The sequence below is a fragment of the Antedon mediterranea genome, chromosome 11 (genome assembly GCF_964355755.1).
Source record: "Antedon mediterranea chromosome 11, ecAntMedi1.1, whole genome shotgun sequence".
Lineage (NCBI taxonomy): Eukaryota > Metazoa > Echinodermata > Crinoidea > Comatulida > Antedonidae > Antedon > Antedon mediterranea.
This window is the reverse complement of record NC_092680.1, coordinates 6,589,352-6,601,872: the sequence shown is the minus strand read 5'-3', so window position 1 is coordinate 6,601,872 and position 12,521 is coordinate 6,589,352. Positions and strand designations below refer to the sequence as shown.

General features: G+C 32.0%; 1 protein-coding gene across 2 annotated transcripts in view; it reads left to right on the top strand.

The window, feature by feature from the left end:
* The window catches only part of LOC140063239 (transducin-like enhancer protein 4), a 34,521-nt gene extending 22,723 nt beyond the window's left edge, over nucleotides 1–11,798 (top strand). The window contains exons 12-22 of one of the 2 annotated variants that reach the window (XM_072109748.1): nucleotides 1,927–2,079; nucleotides 2,390–2,504; nucleotides 3,955–4,115; nucleotides 5,082–5,146; nucleotides 5,957–6,137; nucleotides 6,487–6,657; nucleotides 7,121–7,266; nucleotides 7,809–7,920; nucleotides 8,651–8,733; nucleotides 9,091–9,271; nucleotides 9,785–11,798. In XM_072109748.1, coding sequence (XP_071965849.1) covers nucleotides 1,927–2,079; nucleotides 2,390–2,504; nucleotides 3,955–4,115; nucleotides 5,082–5,146; nucleotides 5,957–6,137; nucleotides 6,487–6,657; nucleotides 7,121–7,266; nucleotides 7,809–7,920; nucleotides 8,651–8,733; nucleotides 9,091–9,271; nucleotides 9,785–9,892 — 1,476 coding nt within the window. In that variant the 3' untranslated portion in view covers nucleotides 9,893–11,798. The remainder of the gene's footprint in view (nucleotides 1–1,926; nucleotides 2,080–2,389; nucleotides 2,505–3,954; nucleotides 4,116–5,081; nucleotides 5,147–5,956; nucleotides 6,138–6,486; nucleotides 6,658–7,120; nucleotides 7,267–7,808; nucleotides 7,921–8,650; nucleotides 8,734–9,090; nucleotides 9,272–9,784) is intronic. The other variant, XM_072109749.1, reaches the window with a different exon arrangement.
* The last annotated feature ends 723 nt before the right edge of the window (nucleotides 11,799–12,521 follow it).

Genomic DNA, 12,521 nt, shown 5'->3' with positions numbered 1-12,521 from the left:
GGGACTACGATCCCATCCGCTTTTAGGCCTAGCTAGGCCTAGACACGCATTTCATTCAAGCTAAAAACTAGCCTGGGACATCAAGTCACTCATTCATACAAGGCAGACTAGACTGGACAAGTTTAATGCTGAAAACCCCCTAACTCCTAAAAAAATCAGTAAACAAACAAGGGGAGCTGTTTCCCTTTTATTAGCAAGTTAAGGGTTATTTTCAACCGACTGGACCAAAGAATATATAATCTTTGACTGGACTGGATAGACTAATCACAATCATTTTTTTCTTCATCATTACGAGGCCTGCTTTATTTTCGTAACACAAGAGCCTGGGGAAAATGTTTTTTACTACAAAATAAAAACAATAGAAACAGAAATTTGGCTTTACTATATTTTTCTTAAATAAATGCTGAGGTATGTTTTATTTACGGCAAATTTTGTCATAATTGTAGGGCTGAGATCTAGGCCTGTATACAGTGGAAATAATGATGAAAACACGTGGGTAAGAGCACATGAATATGCAACTAGAAACAACTTGGATGACGTACTTCCGTTGTAACGATAATCGTACGCTATGGGTCTGAACACCTCGTTTTTTTCTCTGCGGTTTGTAACGTGACCTTGATAGTAACGTTGTACGCTAAAACGGTCTAACGCCATGGGTCTGAACAGGGCCTATACCTAGTTTAAATCGGCTGGCTATTGATATTTCGGCAAGAAAAAGAATAAATCCATATTAACATTTTATATTTACATTCTATGCCAAAATAGACTAAATGACACTGCTTTATTTTTATATAGTTATATGTTGTTAACATAAGCAATCATTTTATTTACTCATTTATTTTTATGGAGAAACTGTAGGTCAAAGGTCAAGCACATTTTTAACACACTCATTTTGTCTACCTGCATATTTAGTTGTTTTAAAACATTTTGTTGCGTAATCCAATACCAAACATCGGAATCGTAAACAGTAGGACATAAATTTAATTATAGATAAAACCAAACCATAAATTACAATCTATTCAACAAGAAGATGAATATTGATGGATGCTTTAATGAGCGGGCTTATTAACGAACCTTTAATTATATAACAAGCACAAGGAAATTACTATCGCATAGATTAGTATACGCTAGACAATGAATTAAAAAAGATAATTAATGAAAAAGATTAGGATGTTTAAGACGCAATAATAAAAGCACATCTTATATTAATTTTTTTGTTTGAAAAAAAAAATATCATACCATATTATAACACACAAAACCAGACAGACAGACAGTAAAAATAACCTTTGAAAAATAATTTTAATAAAAGATTGTAAAAATATGCATAAATATCCTTATATAACATAGCCAATTAATATCTACGTTGAGCCATCATTGATAAATTACTTTTCAACAAGATTGGTGGAGAAAATCAATAAGTTATTATAACAGAACCTACCCCAGTCAGTCACGGTTCATTGAGCACTAATCCGAAGTAGATGTGAAAACATTTGATCGAACCGATAAGACATTAGTGCTGAGAGGTCTCTTTGTTGATTACGTTTCAAGTATGTTTTGTAATTGACTGCATGCTTGCTAACAGGCATGACCTCCAATTTAATTTAGATTGAGATGCTAGCTACTTACTCACTTGCTGTGAGCCAACTGGATATGTTCTTGTGAGAATTAATCACTTATAGGTTACACGTTTTTATGGTAATATTTATTAACAAACCATTAATTGTTTGGTATATAAATAATAGGAGTCCTGGTAATATATTAGGTTACATAATAAAAATTGAGTCTCTAAATTTCTTTTACATTAATATTTTTCACATTTACCAACATGTTTACATCCCTGAATTAAATTTCATAATAATTGCAACAAGTATGCAATGCACAATTATGATATTCTTATAAATACTGTATTATTTTTTTTCTTTGTAGGAGAGAGAGTCGCCAATAACCAATGGGGAGAGGCCATCACCTAGAGATAGGTTGGACAGCGATAAACATCGTCCAAAAAAGGAGCGTTCCAGTACACCCAACAGCATAGCATCTTCTAGCGCTAGTACACCAACTTCATCAAAAGCTAAAGAGGTTTGTTGAAATATATCCTTTACCATATTCAGTAGTACTTTTTTAGTGTTTTATTGTAGCGCTTATTATTAAATGGTGTAATCTGCCTAGATGTTAGTGGCATTATTGTTGCATTTATGAATATACCGTTATAGTCTAGTCTAGTATAGTGCATTGTTATCATGGGATGAAAGAGACTTTAACGTTTGTATGGAATTTGATTAAGTGCAGAACACAATTTTGTTGGGGTTTATTATATAAAAGATCAAAATGGCAATGTTTCTAAATATTTTGTTCATACTGAAAAATGCTCTTACTTTCTTTCTTTTAGAATGATAAACCAACGTCACCAGTTTCCAAGTCCGTCACACCCACCAGTAGTGGCGCCCCCACTCCAAGTGGTTCGTCTGGTGGCAGTCACAAACAGGTCAAAATACCCCCACTTGGTAAGTTGTGATATCTTCACTAGGTGTTCTCTCACAAAGTAATCTTGTTAACAAGCGTGATATACATGATATTGCTTCTACTCAAATGAATTCAACTAATAGGAAATTATTATGCATGCATAATGTTTACATGTATATCATATTACCATGACGATTTTTGCATGCATTACGAATTTAATACATCATTTGCTCATAGACACATGGTGCATCAACACGAGAGATTTAAAATGCTCACTGGGTAAACATTATGTAGATGTGATAGAACATCATATGATATCTAGTTGTAATAATGTATTCATGTCACTGAATACATTTATGCATAGCAATGTTTTGTTAAAGTCTAGTTCAGTAGGTATGTGTTCAGAGTTTTGCAAACCTCATCAATTTCTTCTGGTTTGAGTGCAATGCTTATTCACCACAGTGCTTATTCAATGTACACTGCTATTTATTTGTTCTCCAGAGATGCCCATTTTCAAATTAAGATTAATTATGTGACATTGAAATTACTGCTGCAATGCATGGCTTTAGATGAAAAGATTTACTGATATTGCAGCACTGTGCAGTAAAATAATCTAAACATTCTTTTACATTGATTTATATAGTAACTAACATATTTAGAAAAACGTATTAAAAGCAATAATTAGTTATGCTGTGTTCACTAAAATGCACTAAAATTAAGCATACATTTAAGCTAAATTGTATCTGACTTTACAACTGAAATTCTTGTGTGATAGTCTCTTATATATATGTTTTAATATCTGGAATTAGTTTTTGTTTTGTTTTTCCAGTTGTGGGTTGTGTTTTACTTTTTTTATAAATTGAATAGAAAGTTGTTTTGTACTTTGATTTGTGATTTTTATTTTTTTTACATAACAGTTTTTCCTTACAAAACATTTAACAGATGGGTTATTTTAAGGCCATGTATTTTTTTATATTTAAAATAAGCATGATATGAATCTGAATAACACTTCATTGTTTGAAAAAATAAATGTTTTTAATATTTTCCCAAACAATGACACATTCAGCAGAAGAAACAGAAAATACAGAATCCCCATTTCATTATATAAAGAGAGTAAAAAAATAAATAAAATATTATAAAAAAAAAAATGGGGTTCCTGTTATTATATAAAAGGGTATAAAAAAAAATATATATTATAAAAACGGTAACAAAACTACAAAATATAAAAAGTTAATGAAGATGATATACCAATCAATTGCATACTAATTAATAGTAAAAGAGCAATATTTATTTTAAAACTTTGGCATCCTTAATAAGAGAGTCAATATTGGACCAGTACAAACATTTTGAATGGCACATTAGACCAAAATAGATTATATTTAAATACAAACTATATTTCCAATGTAAAAAATAAATGCATGTTTTGTTTAGTACTTGTTTTGTCTTGTTTTAATGTTTAGTGTATTTTTGTGTTCTTTTCCTTTGTTATAGCATTACACACTCCCCCTTCTTCCATACCAGGGCATTACCCGTTCATGCATCAAGGAGGACATGGAATCAACCCAGAGCTACCAGGACAGTATCCAGCCGCTGGAATTCATAGCAACATCTCGCCAGGGGCGTTAAATCCATACAGTCGCAGCCCAATGGGGGTAAGTGTTTTTATTATTCATTATTGTACATCCCAAATAAACCATGTGACTACTGCAGATTCAGGCACTCTTTCATCTGTCCACATTAGTTGTTGTGTGTGAACTAAGTACATTGGGGTAACCCTCGTCCTTGTCTCGAAAGATGTACTAAGTTCTATAAAGTGCACAAAAGCATTTTGTGTACTTGTGGTTTAGAGAAGATAGTCTTACCACCAGAATGATGGAGCAAGTTAAATTTGAACCTTTGCCAATATTATGGCTATGGTTTTCAGTTCCATAATACTTTCTATTTCATGCTGTACCACCTTGATATTTTGTTCCTTTGAATAACAATTTCAGGCAAAATGAGTAACCATCAATAACACCATGATTGGATTATGATAAAAACTGTTGACTTGGGCCATCTTATTTTTTATTGATGTTCACATTTTGCGTTAATTATGTGGGTACCAACTTAATCACCAGTACAGGAAGTTGTTATTTTTATTGCACCATAATTTTTTCTTAATGAATGGTAATGGATATTTGGAGTAACATAATGAGAGACATGGGTTCGAGATATATCTTTGCCAAATATTGCTTGTATGCAAAATACTTTACTCTCAGTGCCATCTACAGTAATTTGAATAAGATATTTTTGCCTATGCACACACAATGTATGGTAAAGAACTTGGTACACTATTCAAACAGACTGTGATAAAGACATTTAAATTTGTACAGAAATAGCATTTCAAATAAGGACACACATTTACAAAATATTGGTTATAGAGAAAAACTACAGTCTGATCACTTTGCAATGTTTATTCTTTTTAGATATAGAATATTGTTTCAACTATAATGTTATGACAGAATATTGAATTTATATAGGTTTATTGTTAGATCTACAAACAAAAGAATTGTGAAACCATTATCTATTAATAACAATTCATTGCTTCTGTTCATACAACATTCTTCGTTTTTATTTAGTTTAACAGTTTTGAACACCAGTCATCAAGAATATCAGGGATAGGGGGAATTCCAGGAGGAAAACCGTAAGTATTGCTAGAATTTGTGTTGCTTCTTTAATTTTCTTATTCAGTTATCTATTATTTATTAACAGTTTTTTTTGTAATTATTCCTCTACATATTTTTTTGTCGTCGTTACAAAATATTTCTTTGTTCTTTAGTTATATTCAATGTAAGCTGACATGTTTTATTGTTTTTTGTCACTTTATTGACATAATATTCAGTTATTAAACAACAAAGTAAGGGTATGCAGTTGCCCGTTATTTTTTAAATAAAAGTTTATTGCTACATCTAATCATCATTATCACTACAAGCTTTTTTTATAAGAACTTATGAGCTGTAAATTTGTGTTTTAGTATTATTCCTGTTCTAATAATACTTTATAGCAACCTTTAAAAATAACTGTTCTCACAAGATTCTTGCTAGTAGTAATAATATGAATATTTTTTCATCTTCATTTAATAATTCTATTATTGTAGTTTTTTTTACTGTGCAACCGTTTTCGCTATGCTTATGCAAAGATGCCACATTCTCTGTGATTCAATTAATGGTTTTTTAGCCAAATATGCCTATATTATTCATTAGTTGAGATGATAAGTTTTGTATTGTTTGCTTAAGACTTATTTAAAACAGTAAATTAAATTGCTACCAAGCAAAAATGTATGCTTCAATCAATCGGCACCTCATCTGATCCAAGGAATTTCCTCAATGAGGACTGTGCTGGTCGTGGTGGGTTGTTTCCTATTAATAGGAAAAGAGTTTGTAACATTCCTTCACACACATGAATACTTGCTAGGTAAATAAAATAATTTTAATTGATATATTTTATTTTGCAGTGCATATTCATTTCATGTGAGTGCTGATGGTCAAATGCAGCCAGTACCATTTCCACCAGATGCTCTGATTGGCTCAATGATTCCCCGTCATGCACGTCAGATAAACACACTAAACCATGGTGAGGTAGTGTGTGCAGTAACGATAAGCAACCCCACAAGACATGTGTATACAGGTGGAAAGGTGAGATTAATAGTACAAATAATTATTGGTAAATATATATCAATAAATACAAGCAGATGCAACCAAGATGATTTTATCTTGTTGGATGGAATGGATCTGAGTTTTCCATCTTTTCATCAGAGCCCTTGCGACGATCCGCATATTGATTTTTTAATCTTGAAGAATTTATGCAGAAATCTTTGAAATCAGCCTGGTATTTATGCAAAGTTTTACTGACCAAAATGTAGGAAATTATAAAATCCATGATTTATGAATTTGAAAAGAATGATATAGAAAAATGTCAGACATCATTTTATTGATTTATTTTCAATTTGACATACCATATTACTATTACTAATATGAATTACAGGGTTGTGTAAAAGTCTGGGACATTAGTCAACCAGGTAATAAAAGTCCAGTCTCGCAGTTGGACTGCCTGAATCGAGATAACTACATTAGGTCGTGCAAGTTGCTACCTGATGGTAGAACGTTACTTGTAGGAGGAGAGGCAAGCACTTTGTCAATTTGGGATTTAGCAGCTGTAAGTATAATGTAGTAATTTTTTAGTTTAAATTTCTTATTTCTTTCTTTTCTATGTAAAGCTTTGTGTTATTACCTTTTTTTCAAATCCTAAAGTCATTATTGTATTGTATTTATAAATAGTCATCCACTTTGACCAAAAATTGGATAAAAAAATGTATTTACCTAAAAAAACTGTAATTTAAAGCAAAAAATGGTCAAATTGGTTTCTAGCCAATGAGTTTTTGGTTAAATTTAACCATTTATTTTGTCATTTTATAAGTGAAAACATTTTTTTTTTCCTACAGAAGTGATTAACTTTATTAAAACTACAAAATAAAATATTCAAAGTCTTGTTTAATTAATCTTCATGTTTTTAAGGACGATACATCTTTAAATATAGCATAGTTACACAAGTTCACACTTTGACTGCTGATGCTGCATGTGGAGCAGAATGTTATTTTCTAATGCATTTTTTCTTATAGCCAACACCAAGAATCAAAGCAGAGTTGACGTCCAGTGCACCAGCCTGCTATGCCTTGGCCATAAGCCCTGATTCTAAAGTCTGTTTTAGTTGTTGCAGTGATGGTAACATTGCTGTCTGGGACTTGCATAATCAAACACTTGTTAGGTATGTTTTTATCTTCTACTGCTTAGACAATTTTTTACAAATAGTTACACGATTTGAAACATTGCCAAACTGGAAACTATTCTGTATGCCAAACCAAAGTGGAAGAATATACCCATTGTCTCAATAATTGCAAATAATATAATTTATACTACAATACATGCAGTACCACCAATCATTTTAGCGATTTATTGACCTTTAAAGTCTGCAAGCTCACCAGCATGCTGAGAATTTACAAATCAACCTGCTACCAAAAATAATATAATATATAATAGTATGTTATTCCTGTTGTTATCCACAAACCCACACAGAAATGAATATTCACTGGATGAGGTGATGGAAAAGAAGTTACCATAACTATTTGTAGCTAATCAAATCAATCATAATAATGTTTTTATATTTTTTGCCATGATCATAATCTTATCCAAATACCCTTTTATTAACATGGCATTTTCGCCACTTTAGTTGTGTGAACTTTTTGAACTATCTTGGTGAACTTAATCATAATTTGTATGTAATGTTTCCTGTATTGGTTTCTTTATTAGACAATTTCAGGGACATACAGATGGTGCAAGTTGTATAGATATATCTCCTGATGGCACCAAGTTATGGACAGGTGGATTAGATAATACTGTCAGATCATGGGATCTTAGAGAGGTAAGTCATTGCTTCACTTGCTAGACTCTGTATACAGCTTCTAACATTTACTGGACTCTGTAAACAGCTTCTAACATTTGCTAGACCTACAGCTTCTAAAACTTTCTAGACTCTGTGAACAGCTTCTAACATTGTCTAAACCCTGTATACAGCTTCTAACACTTGCTAGACTGTGCATATAGCTCCTAACACTTGCTAGACTCTGTATACAGCTTCTTAAACTTGCTAGACTCTGTAAACAGCTTCTAACATTTGCTAAACCCTGTATACAGCTTCTAACACTTGCTAGAATGTGTTCACATCTCCTAACACTTGCTGGACTCTATACAGCTTTTCTCACTTGCTAGACTCTCTATACACCTTTTAAAATTTGACTCTCTATACAGCTTCTAACACTTGACTCTGATCACTTGCTAGACTAGACTCTCTATACAGCCTTGAAGACTTGCTAGACTAGACTTGAATAAACAGTTGCTGGTTTTTCTGTATACATGATAATTCTAATTATATTATTGTATAATTGCAATTGAAATCACTGCCTTCAACTCCATTAATAATTAGCTAATTAGAAAGTATAATTTAATTAGCAGTGGAAATACATTTATTTACTGACCCTGCTTTCTAAATAAATATTCCGTATTATTGGGCTTTTAGAATAGTTATTTTTCTTATTGGATGATGGCAAATTAAAAAATTATTAATTATTATTTTGTTATTGTTTTCTCAATAGGGTCGTCAATTGCAACAGCACGATTTCACATCACAAATATTCTCGCTTGGATACTGTCCAACCGGAGACTGGCTTGCTGTAGGGTAAGCTCTTGTTTTAACAGTTTTATGTACCATATACTTACAAAAAGCATAGCTAATCTTTGTACATAACCCATCTATGTTACTCATACCCCTTTCACACCAAAACTCTGGAGTGATCTCTGGAGACACCCTTTCACACCAAAACACTGGTGTGTCCCCGCAGTTCGCCCTCCGGAGAACATTCAGCTGTTAACCCCGCTGTTTTGAACACTGGAGTTTTACCTTTCACACCAAAACACTGGGGTGTCAATTCCGGAGTTTTGCTTTTGATGTGAAAGGTGTATGACTTTAATTTGGGCCTTGTATGTTACTGCTTTTAAATTGTAATAATATTAATAGAAAATATTTGTATTACAGTATGGAAAGTAGCAATGTTGAAGTGTTGCATCACAGTAAACCAGACAAATACCAACTTCACCTACATGAGAGCTGTGTACTATCATTGAAATTTGCCCATTGTGGCAAGTGGTTTGTTAGTACTGGTAAGGACAATCTTCTAAATGCATGGAGGACACCCTATGGGGCTAGCATATTCCAGGTAAGTGTTGCTATTTAAAAATAGTCAATTCATTTTTTTATTGCAAGTTTACAGTTTAAACTATTTTGATACCTTTTAACAACATTACCATTGTTCTTTTTGAGGGCCTAAACATAAAGTTAATTTAAAGATGTATTGTCCCCCTGAAAAAATAATTATTAAACATTTTTTTGTTAAATATACCATTTTAATGTCACATAATAGTTATCCAATTTGACCATTTAAAGCAAAAAGTAGTGAAATTGGCTGCCAGCCAAAATGGAATTTTTGTTGGATTTAACCATTTGTTTTGTCTATTTACATTTCTATATATTTTTTTGGTTTTTTTTGCGAAAGTGATTAACTTCATTAAAACTACAAAATGGTCTTTTTAAAATCTGATTTTATTAATCTTCAATTTTCATGTTTTTGGTGGACAATACATCCTTAAGTATATAAACATGTTGACAAATTTTTTCCGGATTTTGACTCTGACTTGCCTTTACAAATAGATTATATTATCTTTTTTTTCAGTCCAAAGAATCTTCATCCGTTCTTAGTTGTGATATATCTGGTGATGACAAATACATAGTAACTGGTTCTGGTGACAAGAAAGCAACTTTGTACGAAGTTATTTATTGATGTGCATAATTTCTGAACAACTTTCGTCAGGGTTTTATCACAGCCGTAGAATTTCATGAGGAAGAAAAACGAATCAATATAATTCAACTCAAGAACCATTCTCTTTCTGAACATAAACACTGTCGAATTTGGTCAAGAAATGTGTTTGTAAAAAATTATGGGACATGTTTGTGTGAAATTCCTCACTTCCAGCTGAGAACTTTGATTTCATATGCGATGTAAAATTCCTGGTGATAGCAAAAATATTAAGCGATTATTTATTTAGAAATGATGGTATACCTTGTGAGAACTTATATGAATATGTGTATATATCATGCAACCGTCTAGTATGCGATTTCTGTTGTGGATGTTGGAATTGCATAGCACCTTGAGTGTAGATTGGAATATTGTGTGATGCGATGCGACTAAAAACTAGTAAACCAAAGTATGTGCAAATCATCGGGATCACAAAATCTCAAACAAATTGTTTCAAGAATTTGAGTGCAGCAAAAGCAATTTAATCAAACTGTTGGTAGTTGATGCTACAAAGCATAACATAGTTAGATTGTATTTTAGGGATTACTTCTATGAATCTCACTACTAGATATACTTGCATCCCTATTGGTGGATGTAGACATAGCTACATAAAAGTTAGCTAATGCTTGCTTCCTATTAGTGGAAAGTCGACATAGCTACATAATAATTTAGCTAATGCTTGCTTCCTATTGGTGTAAATTTAAGCAATGCTAACTTCATATCGGTAGATTGTAAACACTCGGTGACTGATGTTTTCCTATTGGTATGGTAAGCAAAGCTTGCCTTATTGGTGGGTAGTATGTGGCACTTAATTAGTGCTGCATTATTATTGCTAGTAAGTACTCCCTTTCTAGAAAATCATCAACAGTATTTCATGTAATTACGAAACCTTGCAGATTGTAACAGAATTGTATATGATGTTATATATATAGAAACCCTGAATAGAACATGAATCAACATTGATGTAATGCCAGTATGCATTTTCCAAGTAGTTCTTTACCTCAGTAAAACAAAAAGAGTGATAGTTATTTAAGTGATAAAGAAAGATGTTATTGTTTTTTTTTTGTTTTTTTTTCTTGTAGAGAAGTGCTGTGTTGTGAGCTGCAGAGGTGATGTTCATTGTAAAAATTTCTGTAAATAAGATCAATTGTGACTATGTGTGTTAATATGTTGTGAATAGTTTTCCGGTGTCCTTATTTCGTTTAGTCGTACATTGTCTCAGAATGACGCATAAAGAATTTTTTGTGATTGTCCAATACATTGAATTAGCTAAAATTGTATGTAATAATAATAGGGACGGTGAAATAGCATATTGAGGTCAAACACTGGGCATTCTACATTCACATTCTAAAGTAAAAATTAACAAAATAAGAAACTGTTTGCTTTACTAAGCTGGTCTAATAAAATTTATTTTAAAATGCTAAACATAAGTTTATTAAGGGGCCATTTAGACTTTATTTACCCTTTTGTTCCATGGACACAGATTGCTAAGGTGGGTAGGAACTAATCCTGAGGAACAGTCCTGTATTTAAAAAAACCTAGGTTTCTATGTTGTATTTCTATTCATAAGAAAGTGAACGAGAAACAATGCTAATTATGCGTCATATAAGACATCTTGAAATTGTATTCGTAATCATACAACCCGAATGGCATTATGTAACTGTATATGAAAAGCAATTATTGTTATTACGTCACCAAAAAACTATTTTCACTGTTTTACTTTTCTTTCTGTAGTTAGTGTCATTTTAAAAGTCCCTAGTCTGTACATGTTGCTATAACACAAAAAGAGATCATTCAACTGAATAAATGGCGTGGAATCATTTGTTAAGATGTTGTACATTGGTTGTTTTTCTTTTCGTATTGACTGTAGAATATCAAATAAAAAAAGTAACAAGAAATTAAAGTAGGTTTAGTTTCTTGTAATATTATTTGTGGCGCCCTCTAAGAAATAATTTTGCTTTTTCAACGTACAGTAGTAGTAAAACATTAGCTGCATCTAGCATATATGATAACTATAGCTTTCTAATGGAATATATAATGGTCTGAAATTGCCCATTTGTTAAGGAATTTTGTAATGAAATTTTCATAATTCAATTATAAAATTTTAGAAAAATGGCCAACAAGTTATTTAAAAAATAGAACGGTCGAAATTTGCCCATTTTTGGAAAAAAATTCCTGTACTGTAGTACAGGGAAATTTTCGAAATTCTACCTAATTTTGACCGTTTTATTTGTTGAAATAACTAGTTACTATATTGAAATTGACATGCACAGAATCATATAATGTGCTCTGCATATGTCAATTGTGATATACAGTAGTAACCAGTTATGTCGAAAATAGAAAGGTCAAAATGGGCTCATTTTTTGAACGAATCCACAATAGCACAGGAAAATGTTCGACAAAAATCCCTGTAAGTTTCAATTCGGTACTTTTATATGTTCCAATTAAGTCTAGGGATCAATTTGGCTACCCAGTTGTGTTCCTAAAGTACTAGCTATTCCAGGTGGCTCACTATGGAGCTTGACCTGGGTGGGTCTTGAAGGCCAGTTACAGTTGTAAAGCCATGTTAGGTGGATGTGTCCTCAAGAAATAATATTACAATGAAGTATACTAA